Source organism: Nelusetta ayraudi, unplaced genomic scaffold (assembly GCF_046127955.1).
Source record: "Nelusetta ayraudi isolate G7.1 ecotype Tasmania unplaced genomic scaffold, CSIRO-AGI_Nayr_v1 ptg000074l, whole genome shotgun sequence".
Classification (NCBI taxonomy): domain Eukaryota; kingdom Metazoa; phylum Chordata; class Actinopteri; order Tetraodontiformes; family Monacanthidae; genus Nelusetta; species Nelusetta ayraudi.
In genome coordinates, this window is record NW_027466124.1 from 490,001 (window position 1) to 517,237 (window position 27,237).

At 48.3% G+C, this 27,237-nt stretch overlaps 1 protein-coding gene across 3 annotated transcripts in view; it reads left to right on the forward strand.

The window, feature by feature from the left end:
• The window catches only part of gabbr1a (gamma-aminobutyric acid (GABA) B receptor, 1a), an 81,471-nt gene that overhangs the window by 31,225 nt on the left and 23,009 nt on the right, over positions 1 to 27,237 (forward strand). For all 3 annotated transcript variants that reach the window (XM_076043276.1, XM_076043275.1, XM_076043277.1), the window contains 8 exons: positions 4,402 to 4,536; positions 11,920 to 12,090; positions 14,298 to 14,399; positions 14,775 to 14,840; positions 14,971 to 15,162; positions 18,466 to 18,711; positions 21,259 to 21,322; positions 22,437 to 22,514. In XM_076043276.1, coding sequence (XP_075899391.1) covers positions 4,402 to 4,536; positions 11,920 to 12,090; positions 14,298 to 14,399; positions 14,775 to 14,840; positions 14,971 to 15,162; positions 18,466 to 18,711; positions 21,259 to 21,322; positions 22,437 to 22,514 — 1,054 coding nt within the window. The remainder of the gene's footprint in view (positions 1 to 4,401; positions 4,537 to 11,919; positions 12,091 to 14,297; positions 14,400 to 14,774; positions 14,841 to 14,970; positions 15,163 to 18,465; positions 18,712 to 21,258; positions 21,323 to 22,436; positions 22,515 to 27,237) is intronic.

The window sequence follows — 27,237 nt, forward strand, 5'->3', positions numbered from 1 at the left end:
CAAAGACGTTGATGTTAATTTGATACAACAATTCTAGAAGCCCAGCTTGTGTAAATACCCTTAAACCAGGGGATTGACATTTTAATGGTGAAAAAGCAAAAAGCACCCGTTACAAGCAGCACTCTCTTCACTTCCCAAATGACCCTCTTTTGGTGCTGCGTACATTTCTTTTAAAAAATTGATCCCCCCCCGCCCCTGCCCCCTCTCTCTCTTTAGTGTAGGAAAATAGCTGGCACATGAAGCCGGCGCGTCCCATGATGAATATGTGCTCATGAAAGCATTGTTAAAACATGAAGGCGAGGGAGCGAGGGAGCCTTGTCTCAGCGTGCAGCCGGCCAGAAGCCGCAGGGACCGACGGCGCAAAACAGCGATCGGGAAAAGAGAATTTTTGAAAAGACTCTGACGTTCATCTGCATATCCGTCTCCCAAAGATAACAGTGTGCTTAAGGAATAACTGAATTAACCTATTTCGGCTCAGGAATGCCACCGAGGAAGGGCTGATCTGTGCAAATCCACCTACACGCTCCATTGATCGGAGACTCCGTTGACCACAGTTTCCTTTTCCAATAAATCCATCAATAATGCAGAGCTGCTGCCCTGGTCAATTTTAATGCTTTTTACCCAGAGAAATTGGAAGTGGTCAGCAGTGCGTGCGTGAATAATTTTACATACGCGCTCTCCGAAAGGTGCAATTAGTCGAAAGGAGGGGTCAGATCGGGTGGTGGTGGGGAGGGGGTTGGATCTCTTCAAAATTTCGCTGGTCCGAAAGTTCAAAGATGGAAAACCTGCTTTCATGGTACGTCCACCGTCACCATGCCCTGTGTGTGTGTGTGTGTGTGTGTGTGTCTGTGTGTGTGTGTGTGTGTCTCCAACGATAAGGATATCTTTGATCTTTGGACCCCTGTAACGAATTTTGGCACCAAGTTTTAAGAATTGGTTCCAATGCTGGACAGCTTTGAAGTTGGATTGAAAATTTTTATTTTATTTTTTTAGGTCTCAGCTTAACTTTTTTTTTACCCGCTCTCCCATTGTAACCAGAGCGTGTTGATAACACTTTTGAGTTTCTAATGTTTAATCACTTTCATGCCATTTTATTTTATTTTATCTGTTTTTTATACTGGCTTATCATTGCGGCCCAGGAGCCACTGCAGACCAGATTCTTCAGTTCTTGGTCAAGGACCAAATTGGCGCCGTAACGGAGCCAATTTGGTCTTTCCTTCCACCACCAAGTAAAGACTTGATAAAAAACATCAGAATCCAACTTGAATGTTTTTTTTCAAAGATAGAGGTATCTATCTATCTATCTATCTATCTATCTATCTATCTATCTATCTGTCTATCTATCTATCTGTCTATCTATTTTCACACTTTCTCAAGACTTTTCAAGTTAATTTTTTCCCTGTTTGCTCAGTGTTTTTTTTTTTTTATTTTTTTTTATTTTTAAAGATATCGCAGTTTTACCTCCCTCTGCTGCTTCGTGGTTCATATCTGTCTGCATTGAAAAGCAGACCAATGGGATGTAATCATAGCCTGGGCAGTATCTGCTATTTGTTATGAATGGCATGGCATAAGTACAGCACTGGGAACAGCAACGCAAGGTGGAGTATCAACCTGTAATTGTGGCACTTGCGGCACATTGTTTAGGTGTGTGATGGAAATGCTGCGATATGAGAAGATATAGTAGCTTTTTAACACAATTTTTGTGTTCGGCCTGCCATAAAGTGTGTGTGAAAACACAAAAAACCTTTGTGATGTCACAAAGGGCACTGCAGAAACCTCTCCCAGGTTTGTGCCCACACCCACAGCCACGTATTGCCCTTTTTTCGCTCAAAAAACGTTGTCATTTAAGTTCTAGCAGGAAGTTAAAACCCAGCATGACTGCAGGAGGCTGTAAACAGAAGGCTAATTAGATCTACACAGCTGGCGATGAGGCTGCTCACCTGAGGTTTGGGTGACCTAAGGATCTAAAAAAAAATGTTCACACTTTTAAACGCAGAATGTTTTTTTTTTTCACATTATCAGCACGACTGAAAACGTGTCAGCAGTGCAGATTTATGACATCATGGCTTTTGTTTAGTGCAAAGAGCGAAAAGCTGCAGAAAAAGATGAGCACTGCAATGTCTCTCTGCTGCGCTCCCTCTCTTATTAGGGTTCTTACTGATTGGACTCTAAAATCAGAGCCCATTTGATTTTTTTTCTTTCTCTTCCTCTATTTATTTATTTATTTATTTTTTTTGCTGAACTAAATTGGGCGCTACAGTGCATAAAGCTTAAAACCAATGTAAACACGGGGAAGTGATGCAGCGGGGCTGTTGGCGGCAGATAAGATGCGGCCGCGCCTCATCTCCTTCGTTCTGGTGATACGGCCACCTCCCCTGATTGTCTCCTCCGGTTGCCCAAGGACACTCAGCACGGCTGCAGGAGGCGCTGCAGATGCTTTGACCTTGTTTTTTTTTTACCCCCTCCCCGCCTTCTCCCTTCCTCCCCTCTGTGCAAATCTCACCTTGAAGAGACAGGGCCGAATTTTAAATAAACAGCTCCTGAAGCTTTTACACATGGGCCAGTATATCAAAGATCCATAGGAGACGATAAGAGGAAAAATAAATAAATGAATGAATGAATGAATGAATGAATGAATGAAAAAGAAAGCAACCCAGCGATGGGCCTCGGCTCCGATCAGCGATCAGATCGGGTTCAGATGGATGTGAGGCCGAGCATGTAAACATGATGGCTTTTGCTGCCCAGGCACGACTCCCGTGTAATTTGGCCCGATCCGAACCTGATGGGAAACACATCAATCAATGAGAAGCCGCGGCCATTGGGCATATTCCTCCGTCTGGAGGGGTGATTACCTCTTCAGAGGAAAATCAAAGAGCCGCCGAGGCACACAGCCCAATTAAGGAGCCCGATTGGTCGCCGGCATCAGCGGGCGCGGCCGTGATGCTTCCTGACGCTCATCTGGACGCGCACGTGCGCGTTTTTCCGAGGCCGCGCCCCTCCCCCGCCTCCCGCCACTCCCCCCCCCCCGCCCCTCCGCTCGGTGTTGAATCGTTAGACGTGTCGCTCCAGTTTATCCGCCGCCCTGATGGCCTGTCGGCGGCCTGACGGATGGTTCCGGGCGCGGCCTCGACACGCTGCAAATGACTCTCGCCGAGTCGCTCGCCATGACTCGTGACGCTCCGAGTTGTGACGTGCCGAAGAGTCACCTCGTCTCGGTTGTTTTGATCTCAAGTCGTACGTCTGAATGAAATGGATGCGATGGCTCCGCCCAGTTTGAAATTCCACCCCTTATTTCGCAGCTCATCGCTGCGTCGATAGCGGTAGGAATCGAGAAACCGCTTCTTTTTTCCAACCCCCGCCCAGCCGCTCGATTCCGAGGAACAGCTTTTGTGTTGTTCTGGCAGGAAATCGCTGTTTTTCAGACTTTCTGTGTGTGAGACAGAGTGGCGAACAAACCCATTTGTACTCTTTATATTGTTTTTACTTCCCTCACCCTGAGATTGGATAAGGGATGGTAGCGATAAGCGGTATTGACAATGGAATCACAATCGCTAAACTCCTTGCTGTTCCCTCCTCTCCCTTTGTGTTGATAGAGGCTCTGGTGATGTTTTAATAATTTACGTTATCATCCTGAAGGTTTCCAGAGTGGCTCAGCAGCAGAAACTCCCTGGTTTCTGTTTGCTGCCGAAGCCGTGGCGACTCGCATTGTGTACTGACTGCCTCTCTGCTTATTTCTTCATAGGTTGTGGTTTCCTTTTCTGTCTTTTTCTTTTTTCCTTTTGTTGGGTTGCACTGCCCGGTCGACCTTGCAACTGTTTCACTTTAATGTAATCTATAATTTGATTTATTTAATCTATAAAACTCTATAAAAATGTATATTTTTTTACGCCTCCTCACCTCCAGCTTGTTTTTCTTTTCACTTTTTTCCTCAACCTTTTCCTGCCGCATCCTGCTTCCTTCACCGTTTCCCTTCCTTTCACCTCGACCTTGTCTGTTTGGCTTTCTCTCTCCCCTGCCCTTGCTCGTCCCTCTCTCTCTTGCCGCTTGCCTTTTCTCCTCACATTTAAATCGGGCCCTTCTGCGGCTCCCCGCTATTTGTACGTCGTTTGCCCCTTTTTTTTTCCCTCCGTCTCCTCTCTCTGGCCCTCTCCTCTCACCCCAATCTCCCACACTTCATTGCTTATTTGTTTCCCTCCATTCGTCTCCCTCTGTTCTCATTCCATCAGTCTCCCTCACTCTTATCTCTCTCATTTTTCTCCCCCTGCCTCTCTCTTTCCCTTTCCCCTCCCCTCCCTTTTTCAATCACCTAAATTCATTTCTCATCCTTACTATTGATCCACGCGTCTGTCATCTCGCGCGGCTGTCTGGCTAACGTGCTTGTCTGTGGTTTTGTCCTTGCAGTGTGACCCTGGCGAAGCCACCAAGCTGCTGTACGACCTCCTGTACACGGAGCCCATCAAGATCGTCCTGATGCCGGGCTGCAGCGGCGTCTCCACGCTGGTGGCTGAAGCCGCTCGCATGTGGAACCTGATAGTGGTGGGTGTCTCCCCCTGGTTTTTCAAGCTGTCTGTTTCACACTGGAGGTCGGGGTGTAAGTGGAGAGGCCATGGGCATGATCTAGAATTTTTGGGACTCGGGAATTAAAATGAAAATGTTGATTTTAATTTCCTATTTTGAGTTACCTGTTTAGTTTGTCTGTCCAGATATCCTGAAATCTGCCTGAAAATATTTTAAATTCTACCGAAAAGACCAGGACTTTTTACATCTTACTTTTATTTTACATATCCATCTGGGAAAGAGGTAAAAAATAAACAAATGTTTGAAAAGAAAAGTCCCTTAAAAAAAAACTGCCCATCCACCCTGCTAGCTGTAACTAGAGAATTCCTATCAGGCGCTGCCTCTGAGCCTCCATGTGCCTCTGAACTCTTTCCAAAGTTGGTCAGTCAGAAATGGAACAAAAACATCCTTTTCTACTTTTCTACATCCTTTTTCCACTGTGTCAAAAACACATGGTAATCTCTCGTCTTTGTCTTCCCTGACGGTCCGTGGCTAAAAGTCAAAGGTTAAAGTGCTTGCTGTCCTCATTTGGCAGCTACAAGAAGGCTAATTGGCCACCCGATGCTGTGATGGTCTGAAAAAAAGGCTCATGGCAGGATTTCAGACTTGAAATCGCAGCGATTGCGCCGTTCTACAAGGATAGACACGTACAAGCGTCCGTGACGTCGTTCAAGTCGCAGCCTGCAGCTGCTAAACGTCTTGCTACTAAATTATGCTGCTGCTCGTCAGCCGTCCTGCTCAGTTGTGCTGCCGGTTGCACGGTTGGTTGGCCGGCGAAGCTCAGAAGTGACTGAGATCTTTGCTGAGATTTTTTCCTGACTTGAGTGATGACAAAATCATGTATTCGTGCTCCTCCTCAGGATCTTTAATCCGAAGTGTTGTCGGATTAAAACAAATCTGAAGGTTGAAAGGAGCGATTCCGCACGGTTTTGGTGAAGGCTCGGAGATCGTTTAAGATTTCAGCTGGAAGGTTTTTGGTTTTTTTTGTCAGATTCATCGGCGCTGGGACTCGACGTGCAGGGCAGCAGCAGACGTTCGCTGTCTTCGCTGCGGAAAATCCACCGAGCACGCTGTCAACGGTTGTCACGTGTGGACTGTTTCCTCACGAGGAAATTGACAACGGCAGCGATTCGCGCCGAGATGCGACGATTCACCCCTCAGGTGGATTAGACGCTTGCAGAAGCTCCCCTCTCAACCTCAGCACACAAAACCGGAACTATCTGCAAGGCGGGATTAGAGGCAAGGCGGAGGGGGAAATGAGAATCTGTCGGCTGTAAAGTGTGAGACCTGATGATTTAATTCATCGCCAGGCCGCGAGACAGTGTCAGGGATGTTTTTGGCCTGCTGGTCAACAACTTGACAAGACAGCTTTGTTTTTTTTCGTTGTTTTTTTTATTTTTGGAGGGATTTGTAACTTCAAGAACAAAATCATACTTATGCAGAAGCCTCTTGGCAATATGGAGCACAACAGCATACTTATGCAGTTTTATTCATGTAGTTTAGGTGGATAAAGGTCTCGGTCACATTTGAATAAAATAATCCTATTTCTTTTAATGTCAGACTCAGGATCTTTTTTGCAAAAGATATTTTATTCTCACCGACCTCTTGCAATTGCACCACGGACCACTAGGGGACCGCAACAACCTGAAACTGCCTTTGTCAAAAAAAAAAACGTTTGAAAGAGGCAGTCGTCCGCTGCATTGCGCTACGAGGAGACGTGAACCTGAATATGATGAATTTATATTCATTACGGCAGGCAGCGGTGCCGAAAGCACACCGTGTTAAATGTGGTGAAATCCTGTCAAAGCCGCTTCCTTCTGTTTGTCCTGTTGACGAAAATGCTTCTTGTCTCGCTCTCTTTCGTGACAGATCAAATCGTTCAAGGAGCCGCGTTCACTCAAAAAAAAAAGTTTTCTTTTTTTTTTTTTATCTTTGTTTATCTGCTGAAGAGTCTGACCTGAACTCTGGCGACATGAATCGGCTCACATTTACTTAACAGACATTCGCTTTAGCTTGAAAGGACGAGAAGAAGTCTGCTCCGACTATAAATAGCAGGCTGTAATAAACACGGGGCCGTGTTAGCTGCAGCTACTTAGAAGCTAATAAACCAACCAGCAAATATCCAGCTGGTATAAAAACATCATTTGCTGTGTTTTCTCGAGTAGCAACCACCTTAATGAGACAATTTTTGGGGTCAATGAGACTTAGATCAAGCATTTCTTTGACACGTTAAACTGGTTTTTAAAACAGAGTCTCAGTCTTCAGTCATCTACAGATTGATTTTCTTCCTCCATACTCCAGGACTGAATTATCAACTCTGCATGATCAGTGATCTGAAAAAGCTCTCCATATCTCCAGCAATCAGCATGTTTAGCCCTCTGTTTATAGCCCCCTGATAAAACTGAAGAGGGAGGTGCCAGACCTCCCAAAGTAATTGGAGTAACAGAAAAAGGTGGTCTCAGGGAGTGGAGTCGAGAGCTGACGTATTTGGGTGACTTATTTGGTGCTCCTTGTGACATCACAAAGAGCTGGTCATCGCCATCATTTCTTTAAATGGGACCAATCAAAGGAAGTCAAGGATGGACTTTCCTCCTTCCTGAAGCAGATCGCCAGGAGCCAAAGAAAAAAATGTTAATGATACGGGTGATGTTTTTTTTTTTTTGGTTTTTAAATGAGGATTTGACAAACAGGATCTCGCTCTTCTTCTGCGCTCAGCGACGACACCCTTCGAAAAATTGCCGCTGACGCTGTGCAGGCAAAACAAGAGCAAATGGCAGATAAACAGCAGAGCAGATAATGCCGGAGCTCCAGATAGCGAGTCGGAGCGATGAAAACCGATAAGAGGCGCCGGCGGTGAATTTGGAGCTCAGTCTCCTCCTTCTCTCGCTGTTCAACGTTTGTGTGTCGCCAACAATTGAAAACAAAATGTCTCGCTGCCGCCAGCAGCTGGACTCATGCACTGCCCCCCCACCCCACCCCAGCAACCCTCCAAAATCAATCGCTGCACTTGTCTATTGATTTTGAAATACCACGACGCAGCACTTTTCTTAATTAGCGATGACACTTGGCCCCTCAGTTCCACGGTGCTGCACTGATGATGTGTGTTATTATGTAATATAATAATAATAATAATAATAATAATAATGATAATGACAGTTTTTTCAACAAAGACACCTTCAAGGAGAGCCAGCATCTTTTAGCAGAGCATCTCTTCTTCTCCTCCGTTTCTTCCGCCTCCTTCACTTGCGTCTGTTTATCTCTCCGTCGTCCCTTCCTGATCCGCCTCCCTGTCACTCACGTCTTATTGTCCCGTAATTGAAGTTGCGTCCGGAGATTAGTCACTGAGCGTGCCGGCTTCTAATCCTTCTCCCGCTCGCTCTTTGTTTCCTCCTCAATAAAAAGCTCCAGTCCAACTTTTTTTTTCCCTCCCTGCGCTCGCCCTTGCAGCCAGCAGCTCCTTCCTGTTTGAGCGCTCGCTCGTCTTTGTGCTGCATCCACTCCTTCCTCCTCCGTCCTCCCTCCCTTCTTCCCTGCCACTCCTCCTTCCTTCCTCCCTTCCTCCCTTCTTTCCTTCCTATCGCCACCATCTTTCTCTCCCGCTCCTCGTTTTACACTCTGCTTGATCTTACGCACACACACACACACACACACACACACACACTCTCGCACTCGCACACAAAGGGATCTGTCTCTCTTTACTACAAGCCACCACTGGCTGGCACAACCTCCACGAACCGCCACGCTCAATTATTTCTGTGTGCTTCCTGCCTGCAGGAGGCTCCTCGCATGTCAAACAGCCCCATCAGAGCAGAAAACCTCTGTTTCTGGACGGCGATGAAGACAGTTGGGGCGGAGGGGGGCGGGAGGGGGCACTTTCCACCTCCGGCTCCTCTTGGCACAGTGTAAATTTCTCTGCGTCTTCTATGGGGCTGTAAGCCCGTCGCCGATGTGCGACAAGACTCCGGGAGAACGGAGGGAAGCGGGAATCAAAAGATGTTTGTGGTTTACGGGGAGCCTGGATGTGGAACTTTGCCGGAGTGTCGCTGGGCGCCGTTACATCAGTCTATTTCTGCCTCGGCAGTCTCTCCCCCCCCCCTCCCCAAAACTCCTCCACTCGCCCCTCCTCCTCCTTTTAGTTCCTTTTTAGATTTGTCACCGCTTTAATGTCTGGCGGCGCAGTTACCATGTGGGGAGGGAGAGGAGGAGGAAGAGGAGGACAAAAAGAAGCTTGTAGCAGCTAATTTGATTTTCCCGATTTTGGCTTTAGATAAAATTTATTTTATTACACGCATTATTGAATGTTCAAATGAAACGCCAACAGGAAGCCACAGAAAGTGCACCAAGGCCAACGTGGAAACTTGTTTTTTTTGTGTGTTTGTTTTTTGGATTTTTTTTTTAAGTGGGTGACTTTCATCATTTTCATTAAAATTAATGAAAATGATGCTTTCACCTCTGGGGGGGATCTGGACCGTCTTCATTGTTGGTTTTATTTATTAATGCTTTGAGTTATCGCCCTCCTTGGACTCCTCCTCCTTCCTCTTCCATTCTTATTGGCTGTTTGCCGCTACGAGGTTTGAAAAAAATGACCCGTTGAATTTCAACGGCGGAAAAGGCCAAAGGATGAATTAATGCTCTTCTTACATTACCCTCTTGCGGAGACAACGGTCAATATTTTTAGTGCCGGGGGGAGTCGTTCACACTCGGATCGTCGTTATTGTGCCTTATCGCCGACAGGTGCGGCAGCGCGTGACTGATTTACGCTGCCGCCGCAGAGCGCAGCTCGCTGCACCGTGGGAAGAGTTGACGGATGAGGCGCCCACCGTCACGGGAGTGTTTGAGGATTTCAGCATAAATTCCTCACTGTTCACTGGATTATCCACATTACGCTGTTCCTCAAGGAACACCTCGGGCGGAAAGATGAAACTAGGTTCTCGCGCTAATTCCATCGTATTTGCTGCACGACGAGGCGGATGTGCAGACATTGATTAATTGGATTTTTTTTTTTTCAAAACAAGAGAATTGCTTCCTGTTTATTTGATGGATTCGCCTAAAACTTGGGTCAATTGCCCATAAAGAAAATAAAGAAAAGCTTGTTATCTCAACAGACATCTTGTTACCTTATGATGAACAGACAAGTTTGTGAAATGCTGAAATATTTGGATCTAAATTCTTCACATCGTCTGTGGCATGAATTTCCGAACAGAACTGTGGAAAAAGAGGAATTTACAAAAAAAAAAGGTTTTAACTCGGCTATTTTATGCTTTTGAAGCTACATAGCAGAGAAGAAGGTGCACGGAAGAAGAGTTCAAAGAAGAACTAGAGTCCAGTCAGCGCTTTGAAAAAATATATTTCCCTGTAAAATTAAAGCGCAGGGGGATAAAAATGCGTGTGGTGCATTTAGAGGCCTTTCTACGGTTGATACGTTGGAGAAACGTCATGTCAGAGGCCTTAGCTTCCAGCGGCTCCAGGGAACACGCTAACCAGCGAATATTAGCATCACTGAGTTGACTCGGATTCTGTCCGATGCTACAAGGCTAACAGACTGTTGCAGCCGTCTGTAGTGAAGGCAGGAAGGGAAGGAAGTAAACTGCTGATTCTGAGCACCTGGTGTGCAAGAATCCCGGTCAACTGACCACCCCTGCCGGTGCAGCACACCTGCCCCCCCCCCCCACCCCCCTTTCTCTCACACACACACACACGAATTGGCACTCCCTGCCAACTCGTTTAGCGGCTGGTCTAATGTGCCGCTCGCTCTCGCTGCTCTCCCAGCGGTTGGCTCCTCCTGCCGGCTGACACTCTGCTGAACTCGGCCGTTTTAATGATTGATCGCCTTCAAGTGTTTGTGTGCCGGAGCTCAGGAGGGACGTGAGCAGAATGAAGCGCTAGTGAAGCGCAAGTGTGCGGGCTGTTTGTGTCCCCTCGCTAAAGAGCAGGAGTGTCTGGTGGGACAAGTTAAATTGGCTCCATCTTTTTATGTCAAAAGTGTTGTTGTTGTTGTTTGAATTCATCCTCATCTATGCACTCAACCAAACTCGTTTCCTCTAATTTTCCTCCAGTTAAGAGTTTTAGAGTATTAAAAGAATAAAAGGTTTTCCCTTGAGCCAGTGACTGGTGTGGCCCTTCATATAAAAGGTTGTCCTTGCTGGCTTTTTACCACCTGCTCATCATCTGCGAGTTGCTGTGGCGTTTTTAACAAAACATTGTCGCCTTGAAGGGGAAGTTGAGGCAACTGGACTGGTTTTAGGTACCGAAAACCTGTCCAGTTCCATCAAATTTCCCCTTCAAGACTAGCAGGACCTGGACGCCTGATAACCCTCACAGATGAAATGTTCTGTTCAAACGTGCATGCAAAAATTTGGGAAAAGGCTAGCAGGTCAAAAACCACTGCATTACAATGGCGCGAAGTAAACAACATGAAGTCAGAGATCAGCTGACATCTGCGTGTGCTCAACAGTCTCATCGTCCGTCGTCCCTCCTCGCCTCGCTCCACCTCCCTCCCTCCTCGCTTGCGCCTGCGGGGGTTTGTTTCGGTGCAGAGTCCCATATCGCCGCTGACACATGACATCGATCACCAGGCCGCTCTTTCTCTCGCTCACGCTGGTTAAAAAAATCCCAAAGCGGCGGCAGCCTCGCTGACAAGATGAGTTCTGGGTAGGAGGGGGAGGGGCCTTTCACGGTTCCCCTAGAGCGCCGGGCTGCGTTCTTAGATTTAGCGCCGACCGACCTGTCTGTCGGGGGATTTAAAAATTTTTTTTATCTCAAGTCGCTGCCGTGAAAAGGTAATTGTGGCGGAAGTGGGGGTTGGGGAAGAGGGGGAGGAGTCTCGGCGGTTTCCTGCTGACTCTGCCTGCAGCAGAAATCTGATTAATCCGGAGAATCAGCGGGACTACTGTTTATGAAAACACCCCGAGAGCGCTCTGCGTTTTCCACCGCGCCTTTACAATATCGTGCCAGTGGTGTGTTTGCGTGTGTGTCTATGTGTGTGTGCGTGTGAGTGTGAGGTAAATACTGTACCCGGCGTGCTGAGCCGCTCACCTGATAAGCCGGAGGGAAGCTGAAAGGAGGGCTGGAGAGGGAGGGAGGCGTTGATGGGATTGAGCGAGTGGGAGCCGGATTGTTTCCTGTTTTTGTTTTGTTTTTTTCTTCTCGTCAGCGTTTCCTGTCTGTCAGTCTGTCTGCCGTTTGAACCGGTCGTCATCAAAGAACGCCGGTGGAAAAAGGGAACAAGAGAGTCTGCCTGATTTGGATGCTTTACTGCTGGAGCCTTAAAGGACCTTCAGAAGTCTGTTTTTTTTCATTTTCTCCTCTAGCTTCAGCTCCATGTCTCACTCCTGTGTCTGTCTGTCTGTCTGTCTTCCTCAGCTGTCCTACGGCTCCAGCTCCCCGGCTCTGTCCAACCGCCAGCGCTTCCCCACCTTCTTCCGGACGCACCCGTCGGCCACCCTGCACAACCCCACCAGGGTGCAGCTCTTCCAGAAGTGGAAGTGGACCCGCATCGCCACTATCCAGCAGACCACTGAAGTCTTCACCTCGGTCAGTGGTCTTTTTTTGGTTTCAAGCAGTATTTTTTTTTTCCCTTCACAGTGGGTGTGTTTGTAGAGTTTTACTGGTTTTCTGTGACAAAAACAAAACCTCCTTATTGGTCTTGAAGAAAGAACCAAGTCAGCCAGGACTCCCTGGTTTACAGCGGCTTTAAAATCAAATAGTGAGCTTGCACAAGATAAACAAGAAGTCGATAAAAAGTCTAAGGAAAATATTCTGAAAAAGACAGCGAAATTTCAGTTCTGTCTCTTGAGAGGTTTTTTCTGCACTTGAGGGAAGTGAAATAGAGCAAATAAGCCACGACTTCTCCTGGTTTTACCTGAGAGGAAGCAGCAGCAGTAGCGTGGCGCCAGCGGCCGATGACGACAACAACAACAGGCCTCCACCCTCGCGACTACAACCTGGACCTGCCCATGCACTACGGACCGCCGGACCGCTACTACCGCCGCTTCTAGAGAGAGGAGACGCACTGTGACTGGACTGGATCTCCCACCCACCGCCGCCACCACGGCTCCGCCCACCGCCACCGCGCTTCTCATCTCGGTGCCTTTTCCGACGTCCAATCAGGTCGTTCTTGCCAGAAGGCTGCACAGACAGGCAGTGTGTGGGCCGACGAGGAGACAGCGTTCCCAGAATTAGCGCACCAGACAAACAGAGAAGCGCCGGATCAGACCAGAGCGCCGCTCTGGATCATTGGCTCCCTTCATCCTGCAACATCGGCATAGGAAATTTTCCGCCACCTGCTGCCTTGATTCTCGATCAACTGGCCCTAAACATTCCCACAGAGTGGACGGATGAAAAACACAGTAAGGTGCCCCAATTTCTGAAAGTTTCAATTTCCATGCACAGTGGGCTGATTGGCAACTCTAAATTGACCTCTATTGTGAGTGGGAATGTTTTTTCTAGCTACAGTAGCAACCTTGGATGACCAGGATACCGCATATTTAGCCCTCTGTTTACAGCCAATGCCTGGCAGCTGGTGTGATCATTTTTTAAATTGCGTGGTCGCCAACCCAGAAGAGTTTTTAGAGCCCTCTGTGACATCAGAGAGGGACGATAATCTGAACCTGCCTGGTTTTAGGATGCACCTTCTGAGTGGAAATAAATCAAGGTGATGGATTTATCATTTTACAGAGTCTAAATACAATCAAGATATGGATTATTTATTATTTTTGGATTATTTTGAGGCCTTTAATTTCTATTTTAAGACATTTTTACGACAACAGTTGTCGTCGTTCTGTTGGCAGTCCCGTTACTTTGTGAAGGCTGTCGGTCAAATTCTTTCACCCATAGCGTTCAGTTCCCTTCCCTTCCCTTCCTTCAGGAGCACTGTGACCCACGTCATTTCCCCTGGGGATTAATCTTTACTATTCTGATTCTGACTCTGATTAAAATAAGTCGTTAAAGTCATCCGACGTTCCTTCGTGTCTTCCCGTCCTTCCTGTCTCCGGTGGCAAAAGCGAGCTGGGGCGCTCGGAGGCGGCCGAGTCTGAGGAGAAGTCTGGAAGCGAAGCAGCGACTCATTCATCACTTTCCTCCACGTCCCTCCGTCGCTGCCCCCATCACTCTTCTGGCGCATGGCCGCCGTGTTTGTGTACGGGAGCTGCTGTGTTGTCACGCGTCGCAATCGTCTGCGCAGCCACCCACCCCGCCCCCCCCACCCAACACCCCAACACCCTTTGGCAATTGATGGGGGTTTTCTGAAGTCATTTGTCTGAGTATTGGTTGTGAGCAATATTGATCCGGCGATACATCATTCCAGAGGCACGGCGGTCGATTCCAGCGCACTCGTGTCGGGGTTGTGTGATGGAGGTTAATAATCTCGCTCTCACATTCCTTCCTCTCCCTCCTTGCGTTCTTTCTTTTTGTCCTCCATCTTTGTCCTCCAAAAAAAGGGGGGAGAAAAAAATCCATTTTCTCTCACCGACATGCTGCCTTTGTCCTACGTCTTTGCGCCGCTGCCGCCGCCGCCACCACCTGTCTCTTTTCTCTTGACGTTTCTCATCTGCACTTCAGTCTTTTCCCTGACGCGTGTGCGTGCGTGTGTGTAATTTCTTCTTTATCTCCTCTCAGCCACGGTTGCGTTTCCTTTTTTGTCTTTCTTTGTAATCCCAGCCTCTCTCTGTCCCCGTCAGTCGAGGCTGCCTCTCTAACCTCCCTCTCCCCCCACCCCCCAACCCTTCCCTTTCATCCTGCAGACTCTGGACGATCTGGAGCAGAGGGTGAAGGAGGCCGGCATCGAGATCAGCGTTCGCCAGAGTTTCCTCACCGACCCGGCTGTCGCTGTCAAGAACCTCAAGGTGCTTTGATTAAAAATTCACCTCAGCTGCTGCTGCTGCTGCCGCCGCTGCTGGCCGTCTCCTCGCCCCTTCTGCTTCCCCCTCCCCGCCTCCCTCCTCCCTTCCTTCCTCCACCTTCCCCACGCGGCTCACAGCTGCACGCGCCACCATTAGCACGGAGGCCATTTGATGGGGGGGGGGATTAATGTGCCATACTAATTAGCAGCTCCCCCAAACAGCAGAACACGCCGTCCCGTGAAACAGCAGGGAACTTTTGGCACACACACCGCGTGGCTGTGTCAAGCTGTGCCGCCACCGCCGCCGACTGAGCTGATGGTTGTTTTTTTTTTTTCTTCTTTCCTTTTCTTATTCGGTCTTTTCATGTTGCGACGCCAGCGCCAGGATGCCAGGATCATCGTGGGCCTCTTCTACGAGACGGAAGCGAGGAAGGTGTTTTGTGAGGTCAGTTAGCCGTTGTTAGCGTTAGCAGCGATCCCGCCCAAGCTCGTCTTATCTGTTTCCCACCTCTTCCTTTCGCTCTCTCACTCTCTCTCTCTCTCTCTCACTCACTCTCTCTCTCTCGCCACCTCAGGTGTTCAAGGAGAAGCTCTACGGGAAGAAGTACGTGTGGTTCCTGATCGGCTGGTACGCCGACAACTGGTTCAAGATCAAGGACCCGGCCATCAACTGCACCGTGGAGAACATGACGGAGGCCGTGGAGGGTCACGTGACCACCGAGATCGTCATGCTGAACCCGGAGACCGTCCGCGGCGTCTCCAACATGGTGCGAATTGACGCCTCGGCGCAGCTGTTAAAGTGATTTCTTCTGATTCTTTTTTAGAAGTGTTGTTCTATCACCAACGGTCCATGTGACGCAGTTTTAATCTGGCAACCAATGAGCAGTAAGTCACGCCGGTTGCTGTTATGGATTGGAAACTGGTCTCCTGAAGAATCCATCACCGTGCAAAAACGCTGAGAGCTCGTTCAGCGAGTGTTTAATGAGCTTTTAATGGCATCAGAGGGAGACACCTGTGCTTTGTCACCACAACGCCGCACATGGGGGGGGGGGGGGGGGGGGGAACGTGTCCAGATGCAGGAAAGAAAAAAAGCAGCGTGAACACGACGAGTCACAAGAAGCCGGTTTAGGGAAAAAACAAGAACAGGCAGAATGGTGCAATTTCAGAATAAGAGCAATTGTTGCACAAAGAACGTCCAACCATAAATCCGCCTTGACTTGCAGCCCATAAACCTGAAACTAAGCCGCATTAACAGACTGTGATGGGGGAAAAAAATCAAGTTGAAAAGGGAGCAGCATGTTCGACGCCAATTAACACCTGCATTTACACCTCGCTGCCGAGGCAAAAATGGGTATTAAGCGCTAAAATGTGATGTTGATCATATACGACAGTCTCTCTAATTAAAAAAAAAAAAAAATGAGTAAATGACAGGGTGGGATTTGGCACTCAGGTGGCACCGGCAGAATTAGTATTGGGAAAGTGTCACCTGCCTATTCAGGCAAAAACTAGCGAGATGAATTTCCTGCCTCACTCTTTTCCAACCATCCCGGCTTTCTGCTCAAACTTGTTGAGTATCTGAAAATATCAAAAACAAAAAAAAACAAAAACAAAGCTGACATCACGGACGGAACAATTCCTGAATCCTTTTGGATTCCACACAGGTTGAAGCAAAAAAAAGAAAATGTTTTCCATTTGTGGAGGGGAGGCAAAACTTCACCGGTGAGCCCGCCAACCAATCACGCTTCACTGCTCGATGAGTCACTCTCTGCTTTCCTTCTCCGTCTGGTTGCCACGTAGCGCCGCTCGGTGACGGCACCACATGTTTGTGGCACCAAATCAGCCAATGGAAACTCGACAATCTCAATGAACAATCTTTGAATTTTTTTTCCCCCTCGAGAAAACAACATTTGCTTAATATTTGGAAACTCCTGCCCCTCTTCAGTGTTTCTCCAGTGCACCTTGGCGTCAGTCAGTCACACTCCATCATAAAGACGGCTGATCATTGGCTACGGGATTTGTGAAATCTCATACCCAGATCCGGAATGCTTCTCCTGGCTGGGTTGGCTGGATGGGGCGGTGTTTCCAGGTTTGAGATCAGAGACAAGGACAAAGCCACCGCAGCAGGCTGAGACGAGCTTTGTCTCGGTGTCAAAGTGGAGGATTCCTGCGGTGGCACTCAGCCTCTGATTGTTTTTACCTTCAGCTTCTCCGTCACCTTCGCTAATCCTCAAACAGCGTCTCCACACAACATCCTCCCTGTTTACCCACCTTACCCTTACTTTCCTTCTCTCCCCTCCCCTCCCCCTCTTTGCCTTCTCGCACTTCATCAGCAGCTGTTGTTTATATTCATGCGGCACCTGCTGCTGCCTGCTGATTTACCCGCCGACGTGCCGCTCATCTGGCAGCGGGAATTACCGCCCGGAACTCCGCCCCGCATTCCATCCCCAAAGTTCCGAAAGTGGCGTCGAGCTTTCCTTCGGCGAAACTGGTCGATGGAGCGGCAGTTCGGTGGTTTTTTTTTTTTTGGTTGCCGGTGGCAAAGTCTTAAGTGCCAAATGTCAAGGTTGCCTTTTTAAATGAGCGGAATTCGCGAGGCCTCTGCCACAGCCTCTAATTGGCTTCAGGGAGTGTGAGGACACGTGTGGGCCGGCTGCGGTACTATCTCGTCCTTGCAAAGGTCTTGGGAGTTGTATGTAGTGGTTTAATTACAAGCAGAGGGGGAAAAACACTAATTTTGAAAAGAAACGTGCCGCTGTCGAGAGATTTCGAGAGCCAAATCCCAAATTTGCATTTCGTTTCCATTCAAGCACCATGAAACCCATTTTTGTTGTCTTTCCTTTCATTTTGGATGTTTTTGTGTGCATGAAGCAACAAAAAAAAAGAAAAGAAAAGATTTTTTTGAAGACTTTTGAATCCTTTAGTTCTGGCCTACGCTTGCATCACTTGTATTAATTGCCATTCAAAAAGCCAGAAAAATAATTGCGCTCCATTATCAGCGGTATTGTGAAATAGTTCCTCTCTGCTTTTAACTCTAATAGTGGTCCTGTTCCTCCTGATGTGGCGCTGCGTGCAGCCAGAGAGCGGCGGGGGAGGGAAGAGAAAAAAAGGCTGCGTATGTGACAGACTAGTTAACTAATGATGTCGCTTCCTCCTGAGGTGACTGCGGAGAAGTTAACAGAGATTTGATGAATGACGATTATCTATTTTAACTTTAATAAGCCAATCTGCTGTGTTTACGTGAATAATGACGCCGTGGTCGGCGGAATCATGAGTTCTGCCTCGTTTTAAATAATTAAGGAGAAGAGTCCCGCAGTTTAATAGGGGAAAAAAAGAAGAAAATGTTTATGCTTTTGATCAAAGTAACATGAATAATTTGTTTAATGACTGGCAAATTGCAGATGAGGGTGTACACAGTATTTGTCTTGTTAATTTGTATTCTGTTTGTTCATGCATTTTAAAGAAAATGGGGGTGTAACGTTGGAAGCGAGTCATCATGTTTTTTGTATTGTATAATACAGGCTTTGCTAGGCTAATTGCAGCTTTCTCTGTTTATGTAGCAGCGTCTGGATTTTTCGTGTTCACAAAGTGCTTGCCTCGTTAGCGTACGAGTTAGCTTAGCAATAAAAAACCCTGATGCTAACTTGCTGTTAGCATCGGGCAAATCCGAACTCCCATTTTATTAATGTGGTAATTTTCATAGCTTTCAATTCAATATTCCAAGTCCAAGTTTTACAAACATCAAAGCAGCGTAAACTTTCTCGGTCAATATGCAACACTACAGTTGTTAACTTCAGCTCAGACTGCTACAAACCGCAGCTGCTGAAAAGAACTTGCTGCCTCTAATCAGACCTCCTGCCCACATTTTGGCTCAGCTGGTTTCTGATTAGGCTGGCCTGGTTGCCTCCAGTGAGGCCGCAGGCTGCCGGGACTCTAATGCCTCCTTCACTTACGGCTAGAATGCTAAAGCGCCGCTAGCCTCGGGCAAATCTCAACTTTTCGTTCTTCGCACAGTTGTTATTCGCGTCTCCTTCCGAATGGATTTAGATTTCTCTATTATGTTTTTCCCTCAGACGTCTCAGGAGTTCATTGCTGCCCTGATGTCCCGCCTGGGCGGGATGAACCCGGAGGAGACGGGCGGCTTCCAGGAGGCTCCCCTGGCCTACGATGCCGTGTGGGCTCTGGCCCTAGCCCTCAATAAGACCGTGGCTCCGCTGAAGGCCAAGGGCCGACGTCTGGAGGATTTCAACTACAACAACCACGACATCACGGCCGAGATCTACCGGGCGATGAACACCAGCTCCTTCGAAGGCGTCTCTGTAAGTGCAGAGGATGCAAAAAAAAAAAAAAGAAAAGTCGAGTGCTCTCGATAAAAAAGCTTTTATTTTGACAGGCTTTTGTGCCGTGGCCGCCGTCATTCTTTTTAATTACAAGTCATTTTAGTGGGTAAAAAAAACAACACTTTCATATCTTTTAATGAGTAACGAGTCCGTTTGTCCTTTTATAAGCAACATAAATTGGTGCATATGAGCTCATTTTCCTTCCTGTTTGTTGTTGAATTGAAACGCTGCTGGATAATGCAGCACTTTCAAGTTTGGCCTGCGGCGGCGTTTCCTTGCGTCACGCGACACGAATGCAAAATAGTTACCCTAGTTCACATCCGAGCTGCCCGGGCGAACAAACAAAGAGCGGAGCAAAAGAGAAGCGAGTGATAAAGCTGGAGGAAGTAGGCCTCGTGGCCAGGAGTCGAATCCAAACAGCTCTGGACCGTATTGCACATTTGTTTAAAAAAAAAAAGAAGAAAAAGAATTAAAAAAAAAAATACAAATGTGATAAAAAAAAATAATAGTCAACGGGCCTCATGTTTGTAAATGTAGTCCTGGCTGCACGGATAACGTTACAGTGGAGATTATGCATTGTGCTGCGTTCAGGTGCATTTTTTTTTTTTTTTTTTTTTTTTTTTAAAGCAGCAGGAAGCTGCGACTGCCGAGGTTTCTGAGCACGACAACAATGCAGCGGAGGACTGGCGGAGCGCGCGCCGCTTATTTATGTAGCCTGTCAATGCGCGCATTTATATGTATAGGGTGTAAGTGACACATTGCCTGCCTGAGCTCATGTTATCAGACGTGCATGTTGGCCGTGTTCTTGGGGGAATAACACACGTGGAGAAATCCATGGACACGAATCACAGTGATGGACGTTCCTGTCTTTTTATTTGCGCGCTCATGATGCAGGAATACACAGGAGAGGCGTCACAGTGGTGGTAATGATGCTGTAATCGCGAAGGAGATGGAGAGAAACGTGAATTCTTTCGCCATACTAAATAACTGACGTGGATATGACGGATTTGCTGTTTTTGTTGTCGTTTGTCGACGCAGCAAAACTGAAATTAAATACTTCTGGCCCGGTGAGATAAATGCTGCGTTGTCCTCTCGAGTACAAGGATCTTGTCTACTTCGCATGCGAGTCGCACAAGCGATAAGGATGCACGTACACGTGCACGGAAGTCAGTAGTCTCTGACTAGCTAGTCGGGGCTAAAGCAACCGGACGACTGGCGTAGCGACAAAGTGATGCATAAAAGGAAAAAGTCCAAGCCACTGCCATGCAAGCGGTGATGTCCAGTTTAAGGTGTGACACCAAAAAGATAATGGTTTAGTGTCCTACGCAAGTGTTTAACACACAACTTCCCATCGGCTGGTCAGCAAAACACAGTGTACGAGCAAGAAGTGGTCTGCAAAAATGATTACTTTTTGAAATCAATTTGAGTTACCGAGTGGATTCGGTCCCAGACTTTGGCCCTGCGTTGTGCAGGTTAAGATCGTGACATGTGGTGTTTTCTTTTTTTATTATTGTCGAAGCGTTGCAGCTCCGTGTCAGACACGGCCCGACTTTTCTGCAAATCGTTAAATCGCCTGAGGGACCAGCGCGGGGTCTTGACAGACCGCCCACTTTCTACGCCTTCACTGCAAGCCCGGCCTTGTTCGCCTATTACAATGTCGCTATGGAGATTCCGACCACAACGTGTGTAGAAAGATAAATAAATAAATAAATAAGTAAATAAATAAATAAATGAAAACAAAAGTTTCCAATGTGCTAGAAGGCTAAAAAAAAAAAAAAAAAAAAAAAAAGGTGCTATGAATAAAAATAAAACCCAGCAGCCTTTCTGAGTACTTCTGTGCACTTGTGTTGCTTCTCCATAATGGTGTCTTGATGTAGTAGAGGATTCAATTGTGCACTTTCATTGTTGAAAAAAAATATAAGTGTTAGCTAACATGCTAATGCCATTTCGCCACAATTAGCACATAGCCACTGTGTTTACTGATAGTGTGTCTGTAGCTGCACCCTCGTTATAGTGGATGCATAGTATCCCTGCATACCTCTGCTGGCTTATCCCTGTAAATACCTCTTTCCTGCACATTTTGCATTTGAAATATCTGTAAGTGTTAAGTAGCATCAATTTCTGCATCTATGAGGCAAAATGTGTTTAATGCTGAGTTTCCAAGCAGATAATCTTTTAAAGCTGAAAATAGAACCTCAGGATGTTGTTGTTTTTTTTTCTTTCTTTTGTTCTGTTTTTTTCAAGAACAGATTTGACATTTAGTGACATTTCGGACGATGCAGACCAGCCTTTTTTGTCCTTTTGTGAGCATTAAGCTTAGCGTCGTTGTGTAGTTTTTAGTGTATAGACGTCAGCGTGCCGTCGGCTCTTTTTTTCTCGTTGAGCCCTCAGCAAGAGGTGTGTTTACCAAAATGTCACGCCAGTCATTGAAGCAACGTGCTAATGCTTAGCTGTTGGAGAATGAAGAAAATCAAGTAATAGGAACGCCTGTGTGCGTCTGATAATTTCCCGCTGTCTGTGTCGTAGGGCCAAGTGGTGTTTGACGCGCAGGGCTCCAGGATGGCCATGACTCTCATCGAGCAGCTGCAAGGTAAGACTCCCTCCTCCCTCCTCCCTCCTCCCGCCTCCCGCCGACGCCTCGCTGCAGGATCAAGCCCAAAACATCCATCGGAGGAAAAAAATAAATGGAGAAAGAGAAACGGAGGAGGAGGAGGAGGAGGAGGGTGAAGCGGGGGGATAGAGTATCGATCGCCGTTCTCGGCTTGTCTCATAGCCGAGCTGCTCTTTGAGGACGCCGAGGCCTTTTATCCGCGGCGGGTCTCGAAATTGCCGCTGAAGAAATTGGTGTTCGTGCGGCGGCGGCGGCGGCGGCGGCGGCGGCAGTGGTGGAGGAGGAGGAGGACGAGGAGGAGGAGGAGGAGGAGTGTGTTGACTCGGGGCTTCTGCTCTAATTGGGCGCGAGCCTTCGTTTTAAGCTCCTCTCTGGAAATGGCATCCTATTTGTCACCAGTGACTTAATGAGTTTCCCCCCCGCGCCGGATAAGGTTGAGGATTATTTTCTACCTCTGTTCTCTTCGCCGTCCTAAAGGATGAGAATTTATAATCCTGGCCCCCTCCCACTGCCCCCCCCCTCCCCCGCCTCCTTCCTCACACTCTGTCTCATATTTCCTGTTGTGGCGTCGGGGTAATTTGACATCCACAATGAGGCGACCTGACTCGCATCTCTGAATCACTGTGGGGCCTCATCAGTATTCCTGGTCAAGACCGCCGCGTATAAGCTCCTGTTTTTCTTTCTCCTCCTCCTCCACCTCCTGCTCCCTCGTTTTCTCCTCCCTCTCCCCTCGGTATCGGAACCTCTTTTTGTTTTGTTTTTTCCGAGCACCTTTTTAATTTCTCATTTCTTTCATTCGTCCATTGTGGTTTCATTTCTGCACTCTGGCCATTGTGCTCATATGAAAGCGGATGAATGATGGGGAAAAGTAGCTTAATAGCGGCGGCATGAATATTTATCAGCTGCGCTCGTGTCGTGTTGTTTGTTGAATCTGCGAACCCCCCCCTCCCACCCCTGCACCTTCTCCCTCCGCCCTCCCCCTCCTCGCAGCACACCGGGGGAGGCACGCTAATTAAACTTTATACATCGCTCTGACTTTGTGTGCTCTAATTTACACTCTCTGCCTCCTTTCTTTTCTTCCTTCTTCCTGCAGGGGGCAGCTACAAGAAGATCGGTTACTACGACAGCTCTCAGAAGAACCTCTCCTGGTTCGGCAACGACGTTTGGATAGGTAAGACGGAGTTCCCGATGCCGCCCTCCGCCGTGAGTCGACAGGGTCACGTCCAGTTTTGCGGTGTAATTTTGGATTTCCGGAGCTCCAAATTACCAGGCACCGTGACGTCAAACCTCTACTTTGCGGTCAGGCGAGTTGTTTGGACGCCGAGCGAGCTGGGACACTCATCGCCCGCCGCTCGTTAGCTCGTCTGCACAGCAAATGTGCGGTAACTCGGAGGCGGGGTCAGAGGTTGTGCTTGATTGGCTGAACCGGGGGGAGAGGCGGGGGAGTCGACCTCAGACAGAAGCGGTCGGTGACTCTTGGCGTTGAGTCAGCCAGAAGGAGGCTGGGGAAGGTGGGGGGGTGGGGGGGGGGGTCGCCTCGTTAGCAGCGTGACAATTTGCACAAGGTGCAAGCGGCGAGCACATGCGTGGGATCACTTGCATGTGAATGAGGGAAGGCGGAGTTGGGGGAACTCCTGGTGGGTGGAGGCGGTACTGCGAGGCGGCCGCAAGAAGTCATTTGTAGTAAAAATGGTGAAATGTTTGAGCCTTCAGCTTTTTAAAAAAATTTCCATTTCAGTCTTATCAGATTTTTTTTTTCTTCTTTTTTTTTTTTTATGTGTTTGTGAAACCAGCCGATAATGAGGTGTGAATTTTAAGCTTGCGAGAATATTTCTAATTTCCAAGTCGGCGATGGAAGTGCTGATTTTGGCGTCTGGTGACAAGTGAGATGCTGACTTCAAATTCGGCAGTGCAAGTCAAGCGTTAACATTATATTATTATCATAATTACTGTTTGTAAACCGTCTTTGCACCTCAGTTGACGTACAAATTGGTTTACAGGAAAATTGTTTCGGATGTGTCAACTTTATTTGTCTCCCGCACGACTTTGTGAATTTCACCTGACTGCAGGCAGCAACTTCAGCTCCAACTCGGTGCAGGCAGAGTGAGGGCCTGCCAACATCCTGAACTTTTAACAAAAGTTATAATAGCACTGCAGCAGTGTGTGGGGTGGGGTGGGGTGGGGTTGGGGGTGGGGGGCTAAATCGTTGTGTCCGATGCCAGTGAATCTTTGTGCCCGCTGCTGCAGAGACATCTGACACGGTAATGATGCCATTTGCACTCCTTTCTTTTCAAAGTGGTGACAAAAGGTCTCACTAGATTCCGTTTCTTCAGAGTGCATTTGTGATTTCCTTTGAGTTATGACTCACAGGCGTACTTTTGAGGGGAAATTGCCGGCGTGTTGGTGAAGCGGCGCCGGCGGCTCTCGGGTTGTTGGCGGGGGAAAACACTTTTCTCTGCGTATCAACACCGACACCTTCCTCCTCGAGGCCCCACAGTACGCCCGGGTCTTTGTTCTCCTTCCCGGTCTCCAGCGGAGCAGTCTCACATGATTAATTATTGAAAGAAGAAAACGCAGTCCCTCTTGATCTCCTGGAAAAAAACAAACAAAAAAAACACACAACAGTTAGCCCTCTGTTTGCAGCTTCCTTCTAAAACTGTTGCTTTGTTGGAGCCATCGCCTGGCTGGGGTTTTGCCCTCTAACCTGGGCAACATATCGATGCACTTTGTGACATCACAAAGGGGTGACTTTTTTTTTTTTTTTTTTTTTCTAATCTCGGTGCCGCATGTTTTAAAGCAACACTTTCTGAAAAGTTGCAAAAAACTCGTCGAGTTTCCATCGCGCGCTGTGACAGTCGCGCAGCGGAGTCATTTTCTCGGAGTGTGGTTGATTTTTCTGGGATGTTTTCGCCCGGCAACAACCCAACCCAACTTGTCATCACCTGTGTCTCCCATGCGCACTGCAAAAAACAAAACTCCCACTGAGGCGGCGGCGGCGTGTGGCGGAGCCTCATCCCAAACTTTGCCTCATAATTGTCGCCTGTCGTCTGCTGCATCGTTGCGCCGGCGTGACTTGATTAGATGCAAAGCGCTCGCCGTCGACTATATTTAGCATTTTCCCACCGTTCGCTCGGCGCGTCTCATTTGCGGCGAGTTCACCGACGGGACAGAGACACATCGCGTAGTTGGAACTTCGATGGAGTAATTTTCTTTTTTTTTTCAATGGGCTCAACATGGACCCTTCAAAATAAAATAAACAACCCTCAGCGAGGCTCTAATGACATCATAGCAGCCCGGGACATGACCAGCCCTCTGCCCCCCCCCCGCCCTCCTCCCTGCCCTGCAGTGAAAACCTGTTTCTGCTGATTGGCCGGACTGATTGGGAGGCTGTTGATTTCCCCCCCCCCCCTCCCCCGCTGCCCTCACCCCTCCCTCCCAGGAGAGGTGACACACTTGCGCCTGGACAGCGTGCGCCACTAATCAATTTTATTCGCCCCCCCACCCCCCGCACACACACACACACACACACACACACACACACTCGGCGCACACAGAGAGCCGCCTTTCCTTCCCTTGCTTTTTTTTGTTGTGTACGAGGAAATGTTCTGACGGAGGGAGTGCGAGGGACGCGGTCATGCTGGAGGTCGTCGCCGGCCCTCAGGTTCCTCAGTCTGTCTCGCCGCGACGTGACTGGCTATTTGTTCAGCAAGTTAAAAAAAAAAAAAGAAGAAGAAAAAAAGCCCAGCGACTCGATCTCAGACTTGTCAGAGGTGAGGAGAGTTGTTTACCCGACTCGTCACCCCGTCCTCGGCAGCTCCGTTTAGGTTTCTACCAAATAAAGACACATCCGCCCCGCATCTATTGGTTGTGAGGAAATGAGTCATTTCCAGCTGGCTGAGTCAACGCTGAAAAGGTTTTTTTTTTTTTATTTCCCCCATATCAAGGTGTGTGTATATGTGTGTGTGTGTGTGTGTAGGGGGGGTGTGGGGGTGGGGTGGGGGGGTCGAGGAGATGGACAGGTGCGCTTCATACCAGCCACCCTGACGGCGCCGGTGTGTTTACCAGCCGGTCGCACTTTCTCACTCTCCTCCCGGTCGCCCTAACAACCACTTCAGCTCGGCTCTCCTTCTAATCGCTGTGGCAACTGGTACAGAGCTGGGTCTCCATGGCAACACCCCGTCCTGATTCCTCGATCAAGCACGGACACGCACACTGAGCATTAAATACCATATACCTCTGTGTGACATCCTCTGCGGTGACTAATAGGGATGAATTCCTTTGAATTAGCCATAAGCTAACCTTGCCAGCGCCAGCCGTGTTCTTGTTTCTGCTATCATTGTTCCTCCGCTGGTGAAGGACAGCGCTCGTCATTCGTTGCCCGCCCACAGCCTCCGGATCTTCATTGACGAGTCTTGACTTGTTGTTGTTTGCTGTTTTTTGGTGTGGTTGTTATTTATCATAGTGAAAAGATGTTTTCAGTCGCGCTTCCGCTTCCGCCTCAGCTGAGTGCAGGGGAAGCGTCAAGGACATCCGTGTGGATTCTTATCCAGTGAAATAGACTGAAGGTGGAGGCAGGTGAGCGTAGCTGCAGTGCCAAATGAGAAGAAACAAACAAACAAACGGAAAGAAAGTAGCAGAATTTCTGATAGGAAGTGTGTGTGTGTGTGTGCGTGTATGTGTGTGTGTGTGTGTTGCTTCCAGGAAGGAAACGGTATGAAAAGGCACTGCTTTTTGATCCGTTTAAGTGAAATGAAAATAAAACTTGAAGACGTTCTTAACCGCCTCCTCGTCGTGTTCTGCCTGCCCTACCTTAAATGCTGAGAGGGGCTGCGTTTAAAAAAAAAAAAAACCAAACAAACAACAACTTCATCTTCTCCCACTAAACGAATGAAGCGATAGACACGCCATACCGCTCTGTCTGCTGGGTTTTAATGAGCTTCTCCTGCAGCAGCTCCACTCCGTGCGTACGTTCTCCCGTTCACCGCTTTCCCGATTTATGAGGGGGGGAAAAAAAAAAGCAAACAAACATATGTCACACCGTTAAAACACACATGCAAGAGAATCTGGGTCACTGCACAACCCTGCGACGACGCGCAACACGTCAACAACACGAGGCTCGTCTTGCACGGCGGTGGCGTGTCGCACGCATGTCTTAAATGAATCATGCAGGTCGAACTAAACGCCAGAGCGCGAGAATTATGCTGATCATTCCTTTCTTTTCTATCTTCCAATACCTGAAAAAAAGGCTTTCAGACTTTCCTCACTGGAGATTTATTTCAACACGCACTTCGTGAGGAGATTTGATAAGACCCGCGAGCTGAGAACATGCACGCACACACACACACACACACACACACACACACACACACACACACACACACGTGCCTCACTGTCATTACAGCTCATGCATTTTTTATGTTATTATTATTTTTTTTTTTTCCACACAGCTCCAGACCCCATAACCCTCTTATATCATCACCCCCTTCGGTCAGGTGACACCCAGCTGCACGTCGGGCCGGTTGTGCGGCGGTGGTGACGCGCGTCTAAACGCAGCATGATAGGCGTCTTGACACCCGGCGACCCTGGAGGCTGCGACAGCTCTGACACTTCCCTCCGACATCTGACACATCCACCCTACCCTGGTGGGGAAAGGGGGACGAGGGGGTGCGGGAGAGGGGAGGCAGGGTTGGGGGGGGGGGGGCTGCTTTCTCCTCTCTGACTCGCGCACTCAGCCACGAATCCCTCTGGCGCCGTCTCTGCTCATACCGTATGCACCCATGAATCCATATATGCCACTGCATCCATTCATGCTTGCCTGCTCTGTGGGGCTGCATGCTTTATGTTGCACAGGCCACACACACGCACTGGGGAGCATGTGCACACGCACGCACGCA